This window comes from Natrix helvetica (genome assembly GCF_964273705.1).
Source record: "Natrix helvetica genome assembly, chromosome: 14".
NCBI classification, from domain to species: domain Eukaryota; kingdom Metazoa; phylum Chordata; class Lepidosauria; order Squamata; family Natricidae; genus Natrix; species Natrix helvetica.
In genome coordinates, this window is record NC_138564.1 from 11,274,153 (window position 1) to 11,299,472 (window position 25,320).

The 25,320-nt window shown below is 46.3% G+C and overlaps 1 protein-coding gene across 1 annotated transcript; it reads left to right on the forward strand.

The window, feature by feature from the left end:
• Positions 1-1,084: 1,084 nt before the first annotated feature.
• On the forward strand, positions 1,085-5,474 carry LOC309399031 (uncharacterized protein). Its single transcript, XM_081966484.1, has 3 exons — positions 1,085-1,268; positions 2,633-2,790; positions 4,974-5,474. Exons 1-3 carry the CDS (start codon positions 1,232-1,234, stop codon positions 5,466-5,468), a joined length of 690 nt encoding a protein of 229 aa, XP_081822610.1. The 5' UTR covers positions 1,085-1,231; the 3' UTR covers positions 5,469-5,474.
• Positions 5,475-25,320: the final 19,846 nt, after the last annotated feature.

Genomic DNA, 25,320 nt, shown 5'->3' on the forward strand with positions numbered 1-25,320 from the left:
TTCATTTGAACCGCCTTGAGTCCAGACATCATTTTCAAATTGTACTCAGTCTTCAACATTTTACTAGCCCCCAGGATCTACTGGGAGGGCAACTACACTTGTTTAAATAAGATCATTTCATCAAGTCACATCACATCACGTCCAGAAGTGGAATTCAGCTGGTTCGGACCAGTTTGCCCAATCTTCAACATCTTACTAGCCCCCAGGATTTACTGGGAGGGCAACTACGATTGCTTCAATAAGATCATGTCATCAAGTCACTTCACATCACATCAAATCACGTCACGTCACGTCCAGAAGTGGAATTCCATTGGTTTGGACCAGTTTACCCGAACTGGTAACAGAAATGATTGGTTGGCCTGCCCTCCTGCCCGCTCTATGTTGTCCTATTTAGGCACATTTTTGAGGCCGGATGCATGCGTGGAAGGCGCATGTGCGAGCAAAGCTAACGCACCCCTTCAAAAGACAACTTTAGGTGGTTGCAACCACATAGAAACAAGCCAACAACACAGTGGTCGGTTGCTCTCACTGTCGTTACCGGTATGAGCCTGACGTGCACTGCGCATGTACGTGTAATCCACCGCCCCTACAACACCCAGCTGCTTGTCAGGGTGTGCACAAGCTCCGCACATTGTGCCTCCATGCGCAATGTGCCTTTTGGCATAAATGCAGCTATAGAGCACAGGTGGGCAAGTGGGCCAAACGAGGCACCGTACTGGTACGTTCTCAGCTGCTCCAGGCCACTACTGGTATGTACCGGTCAGGACTGGCAGCAACTCACCACTGCAACAACAACAAGAAGGGATGGACAATAAGAACAAAACCTGGTTGACTCTTCCATCCTTCTCCAAGGCTTCCGGCAACCTTGTTCTTCCCTCTCTCCATATTTCACCATCTGTCTTTCAAAGGCGGATGTCTTTTTGGATTCCTTGATGTCACGGCGGTTGCAATTGCGTCACCGTCAAGACCGAAAACCTTGGTCACCCTTCTCAGAAGGAGAAGTCCCCCCAGGCTCGGCTAACTTGCTCTTGTGACCCGTGTTGACCTCCGAGGGCTGCTGGATGCCAAGCTTTGGCAGAGTTGCGTTTCCCTTCGTGCCCTGCCTCGTGAGTGCTTCTTCTTTTTCGAGCGTGTCTGCAAGTGTGGGTTTGGTGTGTGGGCGAGGGCCACGCCCAACCCGAGGAGATGACTGAAACCAACGTTCCCCCTTCAGTCAGTCAACTGCAGAAGAATGGTGGAGAAGTCTTCAGCGGTTGCTGTACATCTTGGTAGGTGATGACTCCACATTTCCTCCTCTCTCTCTCTCTGTCTGTCTGTCTCTCTCTCTCTCTGTGCGTGCATGTGGGACAACCCTTGGGCAGAACCTATCCTGCACCCCACTTTCTCCTTCCCTTTCTTCGACCTTCTGCTGTGTTCAGTGAACGCTAGCTTCCTGAAGAACCATCAAACCGTAGCTAGAGATGGAACTACACAAATTTCCTCCTTCAAACTGGTTTCTTGAATGCCCGGAGGTTTGAGGTTGATGTGGTGTCCAGCCTAGAAAATCTGGACCGGGGTGGGTTTCTCGCTTTGCTTACCGACAGCAGCCCAGGCTGGCCACAGCCCCGAACCAGTACCCTGGTCTCCGCTGCCATTGCCCGCATGGCTTTTATTTGTTTTTTATGGTCTTCGTGCATGTGTAGAGCAATTTACAGTGAACTGTGCGTGTGTGCGCGAGGAGGAGGAGGAGGAGGGTGACTGTGGGTCCTTAGTGCTCTTTGAGCTTGGTGGTTTTCTTGCAGATACTTAATTACCCAACTAGGGAACATCATCAGTGCGAGGAGGAGGGGGAGGAGGAGGAGGAGGAGGAGGAGGAGGAGGAGGAGGAGGACTGTGGGGTCCTTAGTGCTCTCTGAACTTGGTTGTTTTCTTGCAGATACTTCATTACCCAACTAGGGAACATCATCAGTGCGAGGAGGAGGGGGAGGAGGAGGAGGAGGAGGAGGAGGAGGAGGAGGAGGACTGTGGGTCCTTAGTGCTCTTTGAGCTTGATGGTTTTCTTGCAGATACTTAATTACCCAACTAGGGAACATCATTAGGAGGAGGAGGAGGAGGAGGAGGAGGAGGAGGAGGAGGAGGAGGAGGAGGAGGAGGAGGAGGAGGAGGAGGAGGAGGAGGAGGAGGAAAACTGTGGGGTCCTTAGTGCTCTCTGAGCTTGGTGGTTTTCTTGCAGATGTTTCACTACCAAACTAGAGAACCTCATCAGGGCTAGTCAGCACACAGTGCTAGTTAGAGGAGGAGAAGTCAACACCATCTACAAACACTGACAGTATAACTCATTGCAACCTCGGGACAAAATATGAATTTTAAATATTTTCAATCGTCTTAGCACCTCTTCCTTCCATCGCTCTGGAGCCAAGTATTTACAAGCGAACGTTAGAGCCCCAAAACGCCCGAGACTCGGCAAAAGGCAGCATGGATATTCCCGTATTTCCAAAGAAGTGAATTTTTTGAACTTAGGCAGTTTTTTCCATGCTGAACAAAATTCCGGATAAATAAATGCCTGCCTGTGAATCGTGTCCAATTGCACTAAAATCTCGGCAGTGGCTCACAACCGATCTCCTTCTTCCCCTTTTCTTACCTACCTGTCCAGTTTTGGCGTCCGCTTTTTGGCTTTTGCGCCCAGGGCTGGTGGAGTCCACCCCCCCCAGCCTCTGCCCCAGGTGTCCAGCGGATCAAGAATTCCTGCAGAAAATTCGGCAACAGATCATGTGGTTGAAACGACCAACACAAGACTTATACAAATCCTACGTGAGTAGTTTGGCTTTGCTTTAAAAAAAAAATTGTTAGATTTTTGGGGAGAGGGCTGAGTCTTTGAGTTCAGCTACCGCCAATAAGTTGGCGCTGACCTTATTGTAAGTGGAGTAGTAGAGGTGGTAACGGTATGTGCAAAAGTACTTGAGAGATGGATTTTAGAGAAGAGCAAGCAAGAGGATGAGGGGACTGGAGATTAAAACATACGATGAACGGTTGCAGGAACTGGGCATGGTTGGCCTAGTGAAGAGAAGGAACAGGGGAGACATTATAGCATCTTCCAATATTTGAGGGGCTGCGCCAGAGAGGAGGAAGGGAGTCAAGCTTTTTTCCAAGCACCCAGGCAAGGAAGAATGGATGGAAACTGAAGGAGGAGAGATTCAACCTGGAAATAAGGATGCATTTTCTGACAGTGAGAACAATCAACCCATGGAACAGATGTTGCCTTCAGAAGTTGTAGGAGCTTCATCCCTGGAGGCTTCCAAGACAAGACAGAACTGCCATCTGTCAGAAATGGTGTAGGGGCACCTGCTTGGGTGGAGGGTGGGACTTGATGACCTCCAAGGTTCCTTCCAACTCTGTTAATCTGAATCTATCTAAGATGATCAAAGGCTTGGAGACTAAAACAAACGATGGACGGTTGCAGGAAATGGGCATGGCTAGTCTAGTGAAGAGAAGGATCAGGGGAGACATGAGAGCATCTTCCAATATTTGAGGGGCTGCCACAGATATTTGGGGGGGGGGGGGTCAAGCTATTCTCCAAAGCACCCGAAGGCCAGAGAAGGAATAATGGAGGGAAACTGACCAAGGAGAGATTCAACCTGGAAATAAGGAGGGATTTTCTGACAGGGAGAACAATCAACCCACAGAATAGAAGTTGTGGGAGCTTCATGACTGGAAGCTTTCAAGAAGAGACTGGACTGCCCTCGGTCAGAAATGGTGTAGGGTCTCCTACTTGGGCAGGGGGTTGGACTAGATGACCTCCAAGGCCCCTTCCAACTCTGTTCATCTGTCATCTGGAAAAATCAGATTGCCCTATTATCGGGCTGAGGGTTTCTTTTTGAAGCTTTGTGCCTGGCCATTTTCTGCTCCGCAGCTCGTCCTTGCTTTACGACCGTTCCTTTCGTGACTGCTCGAAGTTACAGCAGCCCGGATAAAAGCGACTTTTTCACGCTTGACGACCGTCTGCAGCCTCCCCGTGGAGACGGGATCAGAACTGGGATGCTTTGGCAACAGGTTGATAGTTGTGATGGTTGACTGTGATGACAACCGGTCGTAAGGCAAGGAGAGCCTGCGCTTCTTGGGGTTCCAGGTGATCCAGTGAGGAAACTTTGACATCCCTTATCTAGAGCTAAAGCAGAGGGACATCCAGAGACATCTCTAGAATTGTTTAATTGGAGGGAGAAGGTAGGTCGTCTTGATGGGCTGGTCCTTGGGAGGTTCAACCACCGAGGAAGCTGTTTTGGAGGAAACAGAAGAGCTTCAGGGAATTCCCCGACTCCAAGATCTGGCTCAGATTCCAGGTATTCACACCTGAGGGCAAGGCCACCTGTTGGTAACCTTCATGTGCATTCAGCAATCTCCACTGTTGCCCTCCAGGTAGAGGACATGGAATGGTGAAGGGTGGTTCATCCCAAGCTGAAACAGCTTTGGGTGACCTTCTTCTTGGTGAGCTTCCTGCCTGTTGACTCAAGAGATGTCATGAGACATCCTTTCCTCCTCCTCCTCTTCCTCCTCCACCTCCTCCTCTCCTCCTTCTCCTTCTCCTTCTCCTTCTCCTCCTCCTCCTCCTCCTTCTCCTCCTCCTCCTGCTCTCCCCCCCCTCAGAATATAGAATAACAAATTGGAAGATCTATGGAACAATAGATTTGGAAGGCCTTCTTTAAACCTCTTGCTTGGAGGTCTTCTAGTCCAACTTCCTGCTCAGGCAGGAGATCCTATACAGTACCATTATTATTAATCCTCCTCTCCCTCCTCCTCTTCTTCTCTTCCTCCTCCTCCTGCTCTCCTCCTCCTCCTTCCTCATACTCATTTATCTTACCCTTCCATCTTTACCTACTTGATGCTATTTCATGATGTTTTGCTTTGGCTCCCTGTTCAGCGTCATTGTCCACCTGAACGATGCTCTTCTCGCAAAGCCCGCAATTTGTGACTTTATGCCCCTCTGATTTTGCCCCCAGCTGACTCACACGGACCTGCAAAGTGACCTGCGGAAGTTTTGCGAGACGCCCGTCGCTTGGCTCCCCAGGAGAAACATCACCAAGGAGCCGGAGAGTCTCCTGTTGCAAGAACTCTACGCGACTGTGGTCCGTCTGGAGGGGGCTCTGAAGGCCTTGGAAAAGCAGCTCGCGGATGACGAGAAGCCCTTCTCCCGCCAGCTGGCCACCATTTCTCTCTGGCTAGCCGGGCTCCTTTCCAACATCCAGTGTGCCCAGTGCCACAGGGGTCTTCGCCCCGTCCCCGTCACGCCTTGGGAATGGAGCCAAGACTCTTCGTCCTTTGCTCAAAAGATGGAAGGTTGCCAGGTGCTATGGAATCTCTCCAGGTTCCTCAAGGGTTTAGCTAAGGTCTTCCAAAAACAGAGCGTGAAAGGCAAAAGACCGGAGAGGGAGAAAAAGAAGAAGGAGAAAACACATCGCTCCTTTTCGAACGATCCCTCGGGAGTGATGCTGTAGAACAGGGGTCCCCAATCTTTTGGGCCTCAGGGACTACTCCATCCCTAATTTTAAATCCCGCGGACCGCTAATATGATCTGCCTAACGATTAGCAGGGTGGGCGTGGCTAGGTGGTCATGTGACTGGGTGGGTGTGGCCAAAACCCAATGTCACTCACGTCGAGGGGCACCTACTCTACTCGCCACTCCTCGCCTGCCCGCCCGGGCTCTTTAGGGCCCCAAAAGGAAGCAGGTGCTGGAGTTAAGCAGCCACCCCAAAGAAAAGTTGGCAAAACAGTTCAAATTGGATCCGACCGAGAAGGAGGCTCAGCAGAAGCACCTCACTGAGGACTAGGAGCATAGGCTTTCCAAGAAAGATCTGCGGGAGTGCAAGGCCAGGTGCCGGCGCCTGGAGGCTCAGCGGGCTGAGATGGTCAGCCAGTTTTTCCCCAGTGATTCAGTAACGAATGATCCTGCCTGACTTAACATTTTGATGCTACAGAATTCACAAGGATCCACAGCTGGATTGCACAAAAGTGACTTTTTTTCACCGTTTGCAAAGACAGTTTCTGATCCCAAGAGGCCTCCCTCCATTGCTCAGTTCCTAACCCACCCCACGGCTTTCATTCAATTGGGTTAAGAGAATTATATATATCTGCTGAACAAAACTCTGCATTGGCGACAGGGAAGGGCATCTGGCCAGTAAAACACCTTGCTAGCTCCATTCAGTTGCCCAGATTCGCAAAGGATTGTGAGGTTGTTAAATGAAGATGATGATCAGGAGTCATTATGAAATGACATCAGGAGTGGTGGTGGGGTAGCCTAGAGGTAGAGCTCTCACCTCACAATCCGGAGGCTGTGAGTTTGATCCTAGATAGAGGCAGATATTTCTCTCTCTCGGCACACTGAAAAGATATCTGCTGAACAAGACTCCGCATTGGCGACAGGGAAAGGCATCCAGCCAGTAAAACACCTTGCTAGCTCCATTTAGTTGCCCAGACTCCACCCCGTGAGGGATTATGGGGTGGTTAAATGAAGAAGATGATGTGTTTTTAGGATGCGTGTTAAGGTTGCACCTCAGGGTGACACACAATGTGGTACTTGAATTTACCCATTTTTGGTGGGTTCGGACAGCGCAAGGGACTCTCCATGAATGAAACAGGCTGTGCACTGTACGAACAAGCCGAGTTACTAAATGCAAATTAAGATGAACACTAATCATGCTATTTGTGTTGCGAAAACAGACTTGAGCTGGTTAAAGACGTGCCTGCGTGAAATTGTTGCAGGGGTGTGATGTGTGAAGGTCGTTGTTGGTTATCGCTGCTCTCTTTTGTGGTTTGTAGCCTTCCTGTCATCCTACAAAATAGACCAGATTTAAAAAAAGCTACACAGCTAGTCCTCAACTTACAACAGTTGATTCCATGACTGTTCAAAGTTACCACGGCAGTGAAAGAAGTGACTTATGACCATTTTCAAGCCTATGACCGTTGCTGCATTGGTCACATGATCAAAATTCAGCGGCTTGGCAACTGACTCATACTTATGACGGTTGCAGTGTCGTGGGGTCACGGGGTCCCCTTTTGTGACCTTCCGATAAGCCGAGTCCATGGGGAAGCAGGATTAGCAGCCATGTTGTTAACTGAAGAACGGCAGCATTTCACTTAACAACGGTGGCAACAAAAGTCACGAAACGGGGTGAAATTCACTTGACAAACATCTCACTTAGCAACAGGAATCTCAGACTCCCTTATGGTCATAAATCAAGATTACCTGTCACTGACTTTATTGAGATAGGCCAATGTTTGAAAAAAAATTTCAGCAGACGGATGGACTTCAACTCCCAGAATTCCCCAGCCAGCATGGCGGACGTAGATACACGTATCTTCGTAGAACGTAGAAACACTATCACAGTGTTTCTCAACTCAGTAACTTTTAAGATCAGTGGACTTCAATTCCCAGAATTCCCTAGCCAGCATGGGAATTCTGGGATTTGAAGTCCATACCTCCTAAATCTCCCAGGTTGCATAATTTTGACTCGAGGGATACGTTTTTTTTTTCAATTTCTGGAAATTCTTGAAATGTGTTCTGACCGAGGCTTCCCAAGAGCCTGAAGCCAACTCCTGGTCCCAACAAAAATCCCTTTTATTAATTTAATGTGAATTCTGCTCATTCCCATCCAGCAAAGTCTTTCGAGGGAGGATTTACGGTCACAGACCTTATCTGGCTTGGAGAATTGCCAGGCCGATCTCTGTAAAACGTGGCAAGGAGTCTCGGAGAGTCACGAACCAATGAAGGGAACTAATGGTCTCCTGCAAACTCCACTCCCCTGTCGCTCCTCTTTTCTTTCCTCTGAAAGGGGCCATTCATGGTCCACCTGTGGCCTTACTCCCAAGTCGACCCCTGTTCCTTAGCTCTTCCCTTCGTCTGGCAGCTCTGCGCATGCGCACACTGGGAACAGGCTCCAGCTGTTCTTCTGCCTCACTGATGTCTGACTCTGAAGGCAGCTGATAACTGGCATACGGCCATGGCCCCATCTCTGCCTCCAACAGAGAGTCCTCATCATAGCCTTCCCCAGATTCCAGGACTGGCCAGGTTCCTCCCCAACCTCCCCACTGTCCGAATCTGCTGCCAGCTCCACTGGCGGGCCACAACAAAATGCACCCATCCTGCTTGCTGGGGAATTCTGGGAGTCCACCCATCTCAAAGCCTGCTGACTGGGGAATTCTGGGAGTTGAAGTCCACCCGTCTCAAAGTTGCTATATCTGAGAAACTGTGAGATGGGATAAAGTAGCAGAATCTTTCAAGACTGGTTGTGTTTTCCTGATTTCCCAGCAAAAGGAAGGCTTTTGAGAGCCTCTTGACTTTCTTCCAAAATGGATCAATTGAGGATAAATCCCCTCTTTGAAGATGCTCAGAGAAACCTGGAGAAAGTAAGAGGAGGAGGCATCCTTCCTGTCTGGGTGGATCATTTCGAAAGTCCATTTGTGCCCAGCTGTTTTCCGAGACGTGTAATAATGTGATTTCATTATTTATTGAACTTCATAGATCTTCGTGCCTAAAAGCCTATTTAAAATGTTGCAATTGGTATTTATAAGAAGGATGTTTGTGTTTTGTTGGGGGTTTGTGTGTGTGTGTGTGTGTGTTTGGGGTGGGGTTGTTTAATCTTTTGTTATCCTGGACTGTTTTAGCTCTGAGATATTTTATCTGGCATATTTATGACTTTGGCAGAACAAACTGGTGCATGAAAATATTGTGCTCATTAGAACTGGGTCTTCCTGGCTGGGAAGAACATCCTTTTATGCGAAAATAAAATAAAAAAAATAAAAAAAGAAGTTGTATCCTGTTCCTAATTAACTAATACAATGATTGTCCTTTGAATATTTTCACAAATATGTTTTTTTTTTTACAAAAAAACACTTTGTATGATGTGTATTTAATTTTTTCATCAGCTCTTTAGTGCTTTCCTTCGCCCAAAGGGAGAGATAAATGTTCCTTTTTCTGAAACAGAATGGATGGAGGGATGGATGGATAGAAGGAAGGAGAGAAAAAGAAAAATAGGGAGGGAGGAGAAAGAAAAAAGAGAGAGAAAGAAAGAAAGGAAGGAAGGAAGAGAGAAAGGAAGGAAGGAAGGAAGAGAGAGAGAAAGGAAGGAAGGGAGAGAGAGAGAGGAAGGAAGGAAGAAAGGAAGGGAGAGAAATGAAGGTTTTTATTGTTTTTACCATTTGCATTTTTGCATTTTAATATCGGTTTTATATTTTTGATACAGTCAATTGAGCTAATTAATAGTCTTTTCCTTCTCCTCCTCCCTCTTTTCTTCTTTCTTTCGTTCTTCTTCTTATTCCTTTCTTCTTCTTCTTCTTCCTCTCCTCCTTCTCCTCCTTCTCCTTCTTTTCTTCTTCTTTTCTTCTTCTTATACCATTTGATCTTGCTCTTCCATCTTTACCTACTGTACTTCATTCCATTTTATCACTGCTTCCCAGATGAGGGAGTTACAATGTTAATTGAAGGGAGATGCTATGCATTCCTCTTCAGTAGATCAGAATACGCACCTGTAAAAAACAACAACAACACCACACACACATACACACACAACAAAGGCTTCAAACTTTCAAGATAGCCAAGAGGCCTCAGCTGGGCCAATACAAGTATTTGGCCAAAGGGAGAACATCCAAGCTAAGGGAACGAAGCAAGAAAGTATGCAAATACAGCTATATGCATACTTCGAGATAATCGCCCTGCAATAAAAAAATAAAATAAAGACATTTTTCCTCGCTCTGCCTCAATTTCACCTTTCTCCATTTTTCTCCGATGTCCAGAGGCGTTAAAAGACATTTGGTATAAATACACCCGTGTTTCACAATTCCAGCCTTTGCTGGAATATCTCTCGTCACGATTTCCAAATCTCATCCGTTTCTTGCAGCTAAAGAAGGAAGGAAGGAAGGTGAGAGGTGAATTTAGCAGCTCTGGACAAAAAGCGAAGGAAATGAATGGCACTGCCCTTGGGTGGGGGAGGAATCTGATCCAGGCGCTCGCCATACATGGGAAGACATCCCTGGGATGCAGGTAGGATGGAGCAGAATTTGTTCTCTGACACCTCCAAGCAGCTTCCAAATATTGCAGGAGCTCCTTAGAACTAGGCATAGCGTTGCTAACAGGGTTAGTTCTTGGCTGGGGGAAAAAATCCTCTGCTCTCATTCTTCTAGCATTTTGCATCTTTGGGATGTAGGGTGTAGGGTCTCCTGTTTGTGCAGGGGGGAAGGTTGGACTAGATAATCTCCAAGGTCCCTTCCAACTCCGTTATTCTATATTTAGTGGGGACAGCTTGCCTTCGGAAGCTGTGGGAGCTTCATCCCTGGAAGCTTTCAAAAAGACACTGGACTTCCCTCTGTCAGAAACGGTGCAGGGTCTCCTTCTTGGGCAGAGGGGGTTGGACTAGATGACCTACAAGATCCCTTCCAACTCTCTTATTCTGTTATTATTCTGTTATTCAGAAGTTGTGGGCGCTTCATCCCTGGAAGCTTTCAAGAAGACGCTGGATTGCCCTCTGTCAGAAACGGTGTAGGGTCTCCTGCTTGGGTGGGTAGGGGGGTTGGACTAGATGACCTACAAGGTCCCTTCCAACTCTGTTAATCTGTCAGTATTTTGTGCAGAGGAGAAAAATTGGGGTGAGCTTGAAGCATGTGTGTTTATAGCTTCTCTCTCTCTCTCTCTCTCTCTCTCTGTGTGTGTGTGTGTGTGTGTGTGTGTGTGAGAGAGAGAGAGAGAGAGAGAGAGAGTTTTTTCATCATATAATCTTTTGGGCAGTGATCTGTTATGGACAGCATTTCTTAAACCTTCTTATCTGAGCTTGCCTTCTTTTCAAAATTTTGGAGGCCCCCAAAACTGATTTCATTTCTATTTGATTGACTTCTTTTTCGTTTTATACCACATTCAAGATTCAAACGTGAGGCCTTCGCTGCCGTTCCTCTCGAACCTTGGATGGGATTTTAGGATGGGTTGGTTGTTCAACCTCTGCTGGCAAATAATTTTGATTTTGCGGACTGCTGAGAAGGCAGGGGGGGCTCCTAGCATTACACCTTTAGAGAAACGTGGTGCTAGGGAGGTCTAGTTTAGCTCTGATCTTAACCTGAGATCAATGATTTGAACTGATTTGGAGAATTGCACCGAAGCCGATTCTCTCCCTTTAATCTGAAATATATCAATCAGTAATGCTATCCTCTTAGCTTCACTACCGATTCGGTAGCGGGAAGCGTGGCTTACACATCTGGGCCTGCGCAGAAGGTCCGTGATGATGGCTAGATGGGTGGGCGGAGCCTTGCGCCGCCCCCACTACGGGTTCACGCGAATTGATGTTACTACCACCTCCGATATCAATCCGAGAAAACTCAAGGGGCTCAATCGATTTGAAAAACGTAACTTTCAAGTCGTAAAAACTTTTTTTTCCTGAATGCACAGGTACAGTATAGGTGGTACCTTGCTCAATAGTAGTAACTGTGAAAGGGATCTTGGAGTCCTAGTGGAGAACCATTTAAATAGGAGCCAGCCGTGTGCAGCAGCTGCCAAAAAAGCCAACACAGTTCTAGGCTGCATCAATAGAGGGATAGAATCAAGATCACATGAAGGGTTAATACCACATTATAAGGCCTTGGTAAGGCCACACTTGGAATAGTGCATTCAGTTTTGGTCACCACGATGTAGAAAAGATGTGGAGACTCTAGAAAGAGTGCAGAGAAGAGCAAGAAAGAGGATTAGGGGACTGGAGACTGAAACACATGAAGAACGGTTGCAGGAACGGCATGGCTAGTCTAGTGAAGAGAAGGACTAGGGAAGACATGATAGCAGTCTTCTGAAATCTCAGGGGTTGCCACAAAGAAGTGGGAGTCAAACTATTCTCCAAAGCACCTGAAGGTAGAACATGAAGCAATGGGTGGAAACTAATCAAAGAGAGAAGCAACTTAGAACCGAGGAGAAATTTCCTGACAAAAGAATTAATCAATGGAACAATTTGCCTCCAGAAGTTGTGAATGTTCCAACCCTGGAAGTCTTTAAGAAGATGTTGCATAGCCGTTTGTCTGAAACGGTATAGGATTTCTTGTCTAGGCAGGGGGTTGGACTAGAAGACCTCCAAGGTCCCTTCCAACCCTGCTATTGTATTGTATTGAATGTGGGTTGGTTTTTTTTGCTGACCGACTTGGTGTCATTGTTTGTGATAGAAAAACCCCATCCAAGAGCTCTTTGATTCTCTGCTAGCTAAAACACCTTCTTACGTTCCTCCAAAGGAGCCAACTCGTTTGATGTGGTTTTCGTTTCATTCTTTCAGTGATCTGAGAAATTCAGACTGAATTAGTCCTTTTCCCTCCGGTGGAAACCCCCCAGGCTGTTCTGCATCACAGAACCCACTGATGTGTAAGTGAAGTGAAGGAGATAAACCATGGCAAAAAGTAAAAGTTTTGGTTGAAGGGGCACAATTAACCGTAATCAGGGAATTCCCCCCATAGTTTGCTGTGGGTCATATCTAGAGATAGTAACATCTTGACCTTGGTTGCCATTTTGCTTGTTTTGACTCACCACCAGGAACCCCACTTTCTGGAGGGGGGGAGAGATGCCATCTTTCTCCAAAAAGAAGCCTGGATCTTATATTACTTTTTGCTCCAAAAGACACATGAGGGCTTATTTTCCCTTAAGGTCTTATTTTCAGGAAAATACAGTTCTGAATGCATCCGTCTGGCTGACAATTGTAACTGGGGCTTATTTGGGGGGGGGGGTAGGGCTTAAATTACGAGCATCCTGAAACATCATTCTAGGACCTATTTTCCAGTTGGGTCTTATTTTCAGGGAAATAGGGTATATATGACCCTAGAAGTTTCCCCTTGATCAAAACTCAAGACGTTGTGTCATTTAACACTTCAACAATTTAACACGGTCATTCCTGCTTGAAAAAAAAATGAGTTCCAACTGCTTTGGAACCCATCAATCAACTGATATCCAGGTTTGGTTTGGTCCCATAAACAACTTGATGCCTATTTTTTTCTAGAATGAAACTTAGACTTCTGAAAAATTTTTGGTTTGTTATTTTCCAAGACACCCAAAGGCCAGAGAAGGAACAATGGATGGAAACTGACCAAGGAGAGACTCAAACTGGAAATAAGGAGAAATTTCCTGACAGAGAAAACAATCAACCCTTGGAACAGAAGTTGCCTTCAGAGGTTGTGGGAGCTTCATCCCTGGAAGCTTTCAAGAAGAGACTGGACTCCCATTTGTCAGAAATGGTGTAGGATCTCCTGCTTGGGCGGAAGGGTTGGACTAGATGACCTACAAGGTCCCTTCCAACTCGGTTAATTTGTTAATTTGCACTGGGTCACACAGCATATTGGACATGAATCCAATAAGGAAAACCAAGGTCAAAAAGTCACTATTGACTCAGTTGATAGAGGGAAAGATCAAAGCATTTGGGGGCATCTCAGTATTTGCAGTATTTTTTTTTATATATGCCAAAAGGGAAATACCTATCCTTGAGGGAAGGGGGGAAATCCCCAAAACACTCAATGAAGAATGAAACCAGCTGATTAACTCTTGAAAGGAGGAAGTGGGGAATGGAATTTAGTGGCCAGAACAAAGTCTGTCTGGTAGGAACTCAAATCGCCAGCTCTCCACTCTCCAGCCCATAACAGACTATCAGCTGAGTCAATACTGACTTTTTGACTTTGGCATCCTGGAGATTTGCCTCCCTTTAGCCTGGAGCTGGGGAGACAATGGGAGTCTTTTCCCATCTGAGTGACGATGGGAGATGTAGTCCAGGGTAAGACTTCCCAGATGTTTCAATCAACATGAGCCATGAGCAAGTATGGGGTTTGTAGTTCAAAACATCTGAATGGGATGGCTTCTCCCTCTGGGGCACGGGAGAAAAAACAATGAGTAGAGTAGAGTAGAGTTGAGTAGAACAGAACAGAACAGAACAAAGAATAGAATAGAATGGAATAGGAGTAGAGTAGAGTAGAACAGAACAGAACAGAATAACAGAGTTGGAAGGGACCTTGGAGGTCTTCTAGTCCAACCCCCTGCCTAGGCAGGAAACCCTACACCACTTCAGACAAAGGGCTATCCAACATCATCTTAAAAACTTCCAGTATTGAAGAATTTACAACTCCTGGAGGCAACTTCTGTTCCACTGGTTAATTGTTCTCACTGTCAGGAAATTCCTCCTTAATTCTAATTTGCTTCCCTCCTTGATTAATTTCCACCCATTGCTTCTTGTCCTGCCTTCAGGTGCTTTGGAAGAATAGCTTCGCTCCCTCTCCTTTGGGGCAACCCCCGAGAAAATCAAAGAGAACAAGGTGGAGGTAGCCGCAGGGGCTGAGAAAGGCAGTCAATTTTAAAAAATAACATACCATGCAGCAGCCAGGTTAACATATTTTTAAAAGACCGTAAGGAAAGAATGCCTACCCTGAGGCTAACACACTTGTGAGACAAATATGCCAGTGTTAAATAAGCAGCTAACTCAAGAGTCCCTCGCTGTGCTTGCTTTAGAAAGGAAGGCTCCAGATTTTACAGGAAGGGATACTTCAGGACAGCGAAACTGAATGTCCATGGAGAGTCCAACACAAGAACAGGGCATAATGGTTTCTCTCAAAGAGAAGTCCAGGACTTAATTCCAGAAGAATTACTCTCAACCAGAAAGGTGGTTGCTGCTGTTAGTTGAGAAGTCGTGTCTGACCCACCGCGACCCAATGGACCACGTTCCTCCAGGCCTTCCTGTCCTCTACCATCCTCTGGAGTCCATTTAAGCTCACGCCAACTGACAACCACGAGAATCGAGATCCACCAGAGCAATAAATCCTACATATAAAACATAAAGACAGAAGAGGGGAAAAAACGATCTCAATTGATATAAATGGACTTAATACAGCAAATGAAAGAAGGAAAATATTCCGCTAACTAAAAGGAAAACTAACATTGGATTTAATTTGTCTACAAGAAGTGCATATTCAGAAGCAACATGGACATTTATTAGGGCAACCAAAACTTGGGAAAATATTTACTTCATTGGCAAGTTGCAAGAAAAGAGGAGTGATCCTTTATATTAAAGATACAATCCCAGTGGAACAAATATATACAGATGATGATGGAGGAATTTTAAGGGTGGAAATTATGGATAATAATAAAAAAAATACTTTTAATAGAAATTTATGCACCTAATGATAAACAAGATGAATTTTACAGAAAACAGCCACCTCCTTCTCTGCCGTCCCCTTCTTCTTCTTTTGCCCTCCATCGTTCCCAGCATGAGGCTCTTCTCCAGGGAGTCTTTCTTCCTTCTCATTCGGTGGCCAAAGTCTTTAAGTTTCCTCTTCAGGATCTGGCCTTCTAAAGAGCAGTCAGGGTTGATCTCCTCTAGGACTGACCGGTTGGATGGCCTTGCAGTCCAAGGGACTCAATGCAGGAGTCTTCTTCTCCAGCACAAGAGTTCAAAGGCCTCCATTCTTTGGTGCTCAGCCTTTCTTATGGTCCAACAGCTAAGGAACAGGGGTCAACTTGGGAGTGAGGCCACAGGTGGAGGATGAATGGCCCCTCCCAGAGGAAATAAAAGAGGAGCGAAAGGGGAATGGAGTTTGCAGGAGACCATTAGTTTGCTTCATTGGTTTGTGACTCTCCGAGACTCCTTGCCAAGTTCTGCAGAGATCGGCCCGGCAGCTCTCCAAGCCAGATGAGGTCTGTGACTGTGAATCCTCCCTCGAAAGACTTTGCTAGATGTGAAGGAGCAGAATTCACAGTCAATTAATCAAAGGGGATTTTGTCGGGACAAGGAGTTTGCTTTGTGCTCTTGGGACGCCTCGGTCCGAACAATTCATCCCAGACCATCTTTGGAGAATGCTCAGCTTGGTCAAAACTGGATTGTCTGCTTAATCCACGGAGAAGCTCCTAGCAGGTGAGTCAAACACTTCCCTTTGGTGTTCAGTTACTATCATGAGATAAAAAGAAGTCATTTATTCCCCTCTCTTGCGGGATGAAACCTCCAGGCGTAGCCAAGATCAGCTGAATGGTGAGTCACTCGGTTAAGAAGGTTTTACTCTTCACTGGAGCTCTTGAAGGGGACGTGAATTCCAATTTACACTCGGAGACTCTCCCCTGCCTGAATCTCTACCCAATTCTTGGTTGGGGCAGACCCCCTCCCCAATGGACGTTTCCTCCTCTAGGGCCTTGGCATCTCCAACCGTCTCCAACATTGGATCCCCAGAAGGTCAAAGAGCCAGGAGATCTTCGAAAAGGAACAGCCAGAAGATTGTTGATGGTCTCCTGCAAGGAAATAAGATTTTGGTTTTTTTGCAAGAAAACTTCCCTTCTTTTTAACAGCTGTGGGCAGCTCTTCCAGGGTGTGGAAGTGAGTCTCATCTGGCGTGTCCTCTTTTTTTTAAAAAAAAAAAATTCCAGCATCCAATCCAAGTTTGAAGCAAGGGAACATTTCAGATTAAGGAGGACCATGATGAGAAGATAACGTCTCTCCGCTCGTCCCCAGGAAGCCAGACTGAGGCGAAGAACAGCGTTTCCTAGCCTGGGTTTGGTGGCAAAATATGAGACCTCCCCAAAAGGTAACTGTGAAATGCGTTGCTGTTATTGTCGGTAGCATTATTTGCGCGAAGGTGGCTTGGAGTGTTGACCATGGTCGGTGGCTTTCTTGGGGTTTGTTTCCAATCGGTTGATGCTACGGAGCATTGGAGCCCCGCAACAGGGTGGGGAATCCATTAAAGGAGTTGGAAGAAGGGACCTTGGAGGTCTTCTAGTCCAACCCCCTGCTCAAGTAGGAGACCTTGTACCATCCAAGACAAAGGGGTGTCCAATCTCTTCTTAAAAACCTCCAGTGTTGGAGCGTTCACAACTTCTGGAGGCCAGTCGTTCCACTGGTTAATTGTTCTCACTGTCAGGAAATTTCTCCTTAGTTCTAAGTTGCTTCTCTCCTTGATTAGTTTCCACCCATCGCTTCTTCTTCTTCTGCTTTCAGGTGTTTTGGAGAATAGTTTGACTCCCTCTCTTCTTTGTGGTGATCCCTCAGATATGGGGAATTCTTACTCTATCCCCACTTCTTTGCTCTTGGTTTCTCTTCCTTCCCCGCCCCATAAAGCGTCAGCTTGCTGATGACATGCTATGCTTTCAGCATCTGAGTTCTTGGGGGCTCTTAAATGTAATGGAGGAATGGTGGCGAAAACAGCCTCTCCTGCCCTCCCCGGAGGCCCTCCGGAAAGCAGAAACGGATCATTGTAGAACTTCCAGTTGGCCCGTTACGCCCGTCATAGGGATCATACCTTGCCCAATTCCACTTCTGACATTGAATTGAGTGTCAACCGCTGGACGGCTGATGATGATGATCTCACTAGGTGTCCCTTCCTCCCGGCTGAGACCACACAGGCTGCTCTTTTCGTCCCAGCCACGGCATCTTCCAGATGGGGCCAAGCCACAAATCCTTTTTGTAGGTCTTTATCTCTGCCGAGCAAGTCCGTCTCATCTCTGGCTGGTTTAGATTCTGCTCTGGTTTATTTCACAAACAGCTGTTTTCTATCCCATCCACCGTCCATGGATCAGGCTTCCCCTCCCCCCCCAAAGTAGTTTGGAGGCGTAAGAAATCAGCTGGAGAAAAATTGGGAGGTCCAACGGAGGAGGGTGTGAGGAGCTACGGTGGACGCCGCTGAACCTCAACAGGCAGGAGTTCCAATTTTGTTTGGCTAATAGCGATAGCACTTAGACTTATATACCGCTTCACGGTGCTTTTACAGCCCTCTCTAAGCGGTTTACAAAGTCAGCCTCTTGCCCCCACCAACAATCTGGGTCCTCATTTGTCCCACCTCGGAAGGACGGAAGGATGAGTCAACCTTGAGCTGGTCAGGATTGAACTGGCTGTGGGCAGAGTTATCCTGCAATGCTGCATCCTAACCACTATGCCATCACGGAAGGAAGGAAGGAAGGAAGGAAGGAAGGAAGGAAGGAAGGAAGGAAGGAAGGAAGGAAGGAAGGAAGGACAATAACACTTAGACTTATAGACCGCTTACAGCCCTCTCTAAGCAGTTTACAGAGTCAGCCTTTTGCCCCCTATCTGGATCCTCATTTTACCCACCTCGGAAGGATGGAAGGCTGAGTCAACCTGGAGCCTGGTGAGATTCGAACTGCCAAATTGCAGGGAGCTGGCAGTCAGCAGAAGTAGCCTGCAGTACTGCACTCTGACCACCGGGTGACATAATAGATGCTGGGAGCTTTTGTTCGAGAACTTCTACAAACATGGCAACTTTAAGTTCAGCCCTAAGTCCCATTTTAAGATTTCCGTTGTCACTTCGAACGGTCGCTAAACGAGAAGTTGTCAGTCTTCCATGGCTACACAGGTAGCCCTTGACTCTCAACAGTTCGCTTAGTGACTGAAGTTACCACGGCACTGAAAAAAAAAGGATCGTTTTTTCACACTTTACGACCGCTGCAGCCTCCCCCGTGCTCAGAATTCAGATACTTGACAGCCAACCCACATTTATGACGGTCGCAGTGTCCCGAGGGACGTGTGTGTGTGTGTGTCACGCAATTCCTTTTTGGCAACCTTCTGACAGGCGAAATCCGTGGGGGGAAATCAGATTCCCCTTAACGACCGGGTGACTAATTTAACAACGGCGGCGATTCACTTAACAAACGTGGCGAGAAAAGTCGTAAAAGGGAGTGAAGTCGCTTAAGACATTCCTCGCTTCACGGCATAAATTTTGGGGTCCAAAATTGCGGCCCTAAATGGAGAACAGCCTGCACTTCACTGGGGCTTGGCCTTTCATTGTGCATTTGCCAGTTTAATTATTTCAATAGGCTCCCAGGTCCCTTCCAACTCTCCATTTTAATATTAAAATGAGCACCAATGCCACAATTGTAGGGTTAAGGCCAAACTAGCACCCCAGACATTACGGTCTAATCTAAAATGTTCGCGGTTTAATTTCTCACTTAACAACATAAATGTTGGACTCCGTCATAAGTCGAGGACTGCCTGCATTCCAGCCTTTGCGGTCACTGCTTGGGGGCCCAGGTGTGGCCCTCGCATCCTTGTCTCCTTGCTCATCCCCAAGAGCTTACGATAAGACGGGCTTTCCGATTTCCCCCCCCAATTCCCTTCTTCCTGCCTTATGCAAATCTTTCCCTCTCTTTCCTACATTTTCCCGTTTGGGGAAAGGGCTGAGTTTAGATCATCATCATCCTTCTGGTCGGGGGTTTTTTGTAAGCAAAGCTCACGGATCTACGTTGCCTCCAGCGCCCGCTGAGCTCATGTTTCCTTTACGGAGCGGATCCGTCCTCTGAATCAGCCAGGCGGTCGAATAATTCTCCGCTGAATCTTTGGTGGATGTGTGCGGCTTCTGGCATGTCGGATAGAGAGGGGGAGATGGGGGGGGGGAAAGAAAGAGAGGGAGAGGGAGAGGAAGGGAGAGGGGGAGGGAGGGAAAGAGAGAGGGGAGAGAGAGAAGACAGAGAGAAAGAGAGGGAGGGAGGGGGAGGGAGAGAAAAAGAGGAAGGAAGAGAGGAAGAGGGAGAAAGGAGGAGAAGAAAGAGAGAGGGAAGAGAGGGAAGAAAAAGAGAGGGAGCAAGTGGGAGGGAGAGAGAAGAAAGAAAGAGGGAGGGAGAGAGAGAAGAGAGAGAAGAAAGAGAGAAAGGGAGGGAGGTGGAGAGAGAGAAAGAGAGGGAGAAAGGGACAGAGGGGGGAGGGAGAGAGAGAGAGAAGAGGGAAAGAGGGAAAAAGGGAAAGAGAGAAGAAAGAGAGAAAGAGAGGGAGGGAGGGAGAGAAAGAGAGAAGGGAGAGAAGAAAGAGAGAAAGAGGGAGGGAAGAAAAAGAGAGGGAGGAAGAGGGAGAGAGAGAAGAGAGAAAGAGAGGGAGAGAGAGAGAAGGAAGAGAGAAAGAGGGAGAGAAGGAGAGAGGGGAGGGAGGGGGAAAGAAAGAAAGAGAGAAAGAAAAAGCGAAAGAGAGGGGGAAAGGGAGAGAGAGATGTACAACCCACTCTGGGGTTCATCTACCCCCCCCCCCCTTTTTGGCCTGGTCCCATGAGGAAGAAGGGAAGTTTGTTTTGTGTGCAACTGTCATTGGACTTTCAAGGAATTGGGTGTCGGTTCCAGTTTTCTGGTTTTGAATATCGTTGCTCATCTGGGTGAAGGAAGAGGGTCATCCAGCGGGATTCTTGATCCCAGGAAGGAATTTCCCTCCTTTTTACAGGCACATCCAAAGGAGCAGATGAGCTCAATCATTGCACATTTTATTTTAGGGGTGCACTCTTGGTTTAAACATCAGTAACCTAATTTTTAGTTCTCCCTCCCTTCTTCCCTCCCTTCTTTCCTTCCTTTCTCACCATGGAATCCCTCCCTCCCTTCCTTCCTTTCTTACCTCCCTCCCTGCATTCTTCCTTCCCATGGAATCCCTCTCTACCTCCTTCTCTTCCTTTCGTCCCTTCCTCCCTGCCTCTTCCTTCCTTCCTTCCTTCCTTCCCATGGAATACCTTCCTTCCTTCCTTCCCATGGAATCCCTCCCTCCCTGCCTCCCTCCCTTCCTTCCCATGGAATCCATCCCTCCCTCCTTCCCTTCCTTCCTTCCCTCCCTCCCTCCCTCCTTCCTTCCCATGGAATCCATCCTTCCCTCCCTTCGCTTCCCTTCCCTTTCCTTCCTGCTTCTCTCTGTCTCTCTCATACATCTCTAGGATCAATAATGTATTAATTTTCAAAGACAAGAGAGTTTTCTCAAACAAAGATAATTTCACATTCAGATGCAAATTAAATATTTCTCCCCCTTCACCTGTGCTGTAATCATCTTTCAATATCTACCCAAGCTGCCTCCTTTCCTAATTTACATTTGGGGAAGAATTTTGAAATTATTCATAATTTTCTTTTATCGGTTTGACTGAAAGGTCAGCTTATTGTTGTTTTTCTTTCTCTCTTTTTTTTTTAAAAAAAAACACCATTTTCCACCTAAACGTTTTAACCTCAAGCTTTTGCATAATTCAGTAGAATCGTTTGTGGCTCATTCTGAGATTTTTGTCTTCTGAAAAAAAAAAGGTTGTGAAAAGAAAAAATGACAAATTCTTCTGTCAAACCTTCAACCCTTCCAAAAAGAGCAAACTGAGAACAAGCAAGGGAGTCTGGTAGCAAAATCTAGGCAAAATCTAGCAAAGATTGACCTAGACATACTACATAGCTAGCTGGGGAATTATATACAGCTGGCCTCAGAATAACAGAGCTGAAAGGGACCTTGGAGGTCATCTAGTCTAACCCCCTGCCCAAGCAGGAGAGACATCACCATTTCTGACCGATGGCAGTTCAGTCTCTTCTTGAAAGCCTCCAGGGATGAAGCTCCCACAACTTCCGAAGGCAACTTCTCTTCCGTGGGTTGATTGTTCTCACTATCAGAAAGTTCTTCCTTATTTCTAGGTCGAATCTCTCCTTGGTCAGTTTCCATCCATTCTTCCTTGTCTGGTCTTCAGGGGCTTTGGAGAATAGCTTGACCCCCTCCTCTCTGTGGCAGCCCCTCAAATATTGGAAGACTGCTATCCAGTCTCCCCTGGTCCTTCTCTTCACTAGACTACCATTCTTCATGTTTTAGTCTCCAGATCTTTGGTTGTTTTAGATAGATTCAGATTAATTCTGGGTGTTGAAGTCCACAAGTGTTAAAGTTGCTCAGTTTGGAGACCCCTGGTCTAGAAGACAGTCCTCCAGATTGACATTTGATTGAAGGACAGCTGGAATGATGTGTGATGAGTGTGAAGGAGCTAGTATTTCCATAAATACCTCTTTGTGTGAGTTTTTGAGCTACTTGTAAAAGAACCTTAATTTCTAATATGAAACAAGAGCAGGCTACCTTAGACTCATATGTATTGACTTCAGCTTCAGAATAACAGAGTTGGAAGGGACCTTGGAGGTCTTCTAGTCCAACCCTCTGCTCAGGCAGGAAACCTTATACTATTTCATACAAATAGTTGCCCAATCTCTTCTTAAAAACTTCCAGTGTTAGAGCATTCGTAACTTCTGGAGGCAAGCTGTTCCACTGGTTAATTGTTCTCACTGTCAGGAAATTTCTCCTTAGTTCTTCTCTCCTTGATTAGTTTCCATCCGTTGCTTCTTGTCCTGCCTTCAGGTGCTTTGGAGAATTAGGTGCTTCCAGAATTCCTAGTCAACAAGGCCTTTTTGGATAGGAACTTTGGGTGTTTGCCAATTCATTTATTTCTATATCTATCCCATCATTGTAACCCTGTAATAACCCTGTAAATGGAATGACAAATGCATAAGAACGACAAATGTAAAAAAGAATAACAACGATGTGAATATATACCTATAATTATGTATAGGTATAATTGAGAACAAAACATAAAAAAACTTTTCAAAAGAAAAGAAAAATGGAAACTAGATGTCGGAGTTCAAGTCACATCTGGCATTGAAGGTGGACCAGATCCTCTTACCTCTTGCCATTCCTAATCCAGCAACTTAAATCATTGAACCAGACCAGCCGTCCAACACATGTAAACGGAAGATACTATCCTTTCCCACCAGGGAAGGAAAGCAGAAATTCAGTGAAATGGTACAAAGGTCAACTGAGATTTCGAAAAGGAATGAAATAGGAAATCCTTCACTTACCGGCACAATTGGGATCAAAACTTATCTTGCTAAGCGAGATGTCTGTTAAGTGCTGTTTAGCACATCAAGCTGGTTATTAAACGAATTAGGCCGTTGCTAAACGAATCTGAAGGGACGCGGTGGCTCAGTGGCTAAGACGCTGAGCTTGGCGATAAGAAAAGTCGGCAGTTTGGCGGTTCGAATCCCTAGCGCCGCATAACCGAGTGAGCTCCCGTGACTTGTCCCAGCTTCTGCCAACCTAGCAGTTCGAAAGCAGGTAAAAAAATGCAAGTAGAAAAATAGGAACCACCTTTGAGTCATGCCAGCCACATGACCACGGAGACGTCTTCGGACAGTGCTGGCTCTTTAGCTTTGAAATGGAGATGAGCACCGCCCCCTGGAGCCGGGAACGACTAGCACATGTGTGCGAGGGGAAACTTTACCTTAAACGAATCTGGCTTACCCCATGATTTTGCTCGTCAGACGCTGGCTAGCAAGCTTGTTTAAATGACAATCACAGAGACGACCCCGGGATGTTACAACCATTGTAAATACGTACATGTGGATTGCCAAGTGTCCAAATTTCGATCACCTGACCGTAGGGACTTGATTGACAGTTGTAAGTGCAAGGACCAGTTGTAAATCACTTTGTCCAGCACCATCGTAACTTTGAGCAGTCATTCAAACGATTGGTTATAAGTTGAGGACTACCTGTGGTCACCACAGCCAACCAACATTCACACACAAACCAAATCTAGCGTGTTGCCCGCACGCCAGACTGGGTTCGTGTGAGTTTTGCAGCCCTAAGTCTTTCACTCGACTTATTAGGTAGGGGGTCTGAATGCAGCCTGAACATTTTGCGACTGGAAATGTATTTGACGAGAAAAAAAGTGAAGAGAAACTCCTGGCTATGAATTGTCAAGAGAAGTGATCTGCTCCTTTCTCTGGTGGGTAAATATAGAACCGCTGACTAATGTCTAAGAAATATACCTAAAAGGGTGTGCCATTCATCCCCCTAATCTAATGTAGTTAAACAGCTTTTGTAAATATCGATATTGCATCACACACAAACGCCACAAATTCTTGAGAGAGAGAGAGGAAGAAAGAGAGGGAGAGAAAGAGAGAGAGTGAAAGAGAGATAGACAGAGAGAAAGAAAGAGGGAGAAAGAGATAGTGACAGAGAGAGGGAGAGAGGAAGAGAAAGAGAGGGGGAAAGAGAGAGACAGAGACACAGAGAGAAAGGGAGACAGAGAGAAAGGGAGACAAAAAGAGAGACAAGAGAGGAGAGGGAGAGAAAGTGACAGAGAGGGAGAGAAAGAAAGAGACAGAGAGGAAGAGAAATAGAGAGAGAGGAAGAGAAAGAAAGAGACACACAGAGAGAAACAGAGAGAGAGAGAGAAAGAGACAGAGAGAGGGAGAGAGAGAGACAGAGAAAGAGAGAAAGGGAGAGAGAGGGGGAGAGAGAGGGAGAGAAAGAAAGAGAGGGAGGAAAGAGAGAGAAACAGAGAGACAGAGAGAAAGGGAGAGAGAGGGAGACAGAGAGAGGGGTGAAGGAGGGAACGAGAGAGAGATGAATTCTTAGCACTGATCGCGCTAGCTTTTCGTTCAAAAAAGGTAAGAGTTGTTACAGAAAAGAAAATAGCCCATGGGGATTCTTTTCGGTGGACATATGACATCAAAAGGGATATTTATCACGCTGTTGTCCAGGACAACATCCAACTTAAGAGCTACTTAGAAAGGTCAGGACTCTGTAGAAAAGCGTCTGGATTTTTAACGCCCAGAATTTTGGCTGGGGAATTCTGGGAACTAAAATCTACATATCTTAAAGCAAGCGGGTGTTGGGGAATTCTGGGAGTAGTAATCTGCACCTCTTAAAGTTGTTGGGAGTTGAGAAACAATGACGTAGAACAGTCTTTTCGCAACGACTATCTTCGCATCTAAATAGGCGACCGAGTATGGTTCTCTTCTATTAGATGATCACCTGTTCCAAGAAGCCTCCATCTAAAACCTGAAATTGTCTTCCTATCAGCCTCTCTCAGCTGTCTTCTTTTTTTTTTTAAAAAAAACATCCTTCCTTTCAAATCATTTTCAAGGTCTCTTTGAAAACTCTCCCCGAAAGGTTTGCAAACCTTTGGCTTTTGGACAAGTCAAGAATATCTACCAAAAAGTGAGAAGAATTCACCAGTGGAACAACCTGCCTCCAGAAGTTGTGGGTACTCCCTCACTGAAGGTTTTACGAACAGCCATTTGTCTGGAATTGTCTAGGGTCTCCTCTTGGAACAGGGGGTTGGACTAGAAGACCTCACAAGGTCCCTTCCGACTCTATTCTGATTTTTTTAAAAAAAAATATATAGGCCAGAACCTCCAAGGTGGAGCAACTCTAAACCTCTGGATGGTTCCTTGTATTCCATCTCCTCCATCATTTTTTATTGCAACGGAAATTCGTATGTTCTTACGGCCTAAAAGAAATAAATAATAATAATTAATAACCGTACAAAGCCAGCAGGGGGCGATCTGTCACCCCTTATTTTTCCACTCCACTGTTGTGAAATGATTGTTCAAGTTTGTGTTTGTGTGTGTCTGTTTCTCTGTGTGTGTGGGGGGGATTTTCCCCCCCCTCTATGCTGAGTCATCTGTGATGTAAGCATGAAGCTGGTTTTCTTGACTGAAGAGTGGTGTGCTTTTAAGTATTTTAAAAAATGCAAGGGGGTGTGTGGAGAAATATTTCCCCCCCCCCCAGGCCCAAGTAATTAATGATCTCAACTTCCCTCCCCCTG

Bases quoted from the DNA above. Each gene is read 5' to 3' on its own strand.
- LOC309399031 (XM_081966484.1), top strand. From the start codon at position 1,232: ATGGTGGAGAAGTCTTCAGCGGTTGCTGTACATCTTG. The intron at 1,269-2,632 runs GTAGGTGATGAC...CTACCTGTCCAG, and splicing joins AGCGGTTGCTGTACATCTTG to TTTTGGCGTCCGCTTTTTGG. The intron at 2,791-4,973 runs GTGAGTAGTTTG...TTTTGCCCCCAG, and splicing joins AAGACTTATACAAATCCTAC to CTGACTCACACGGACCTGCA.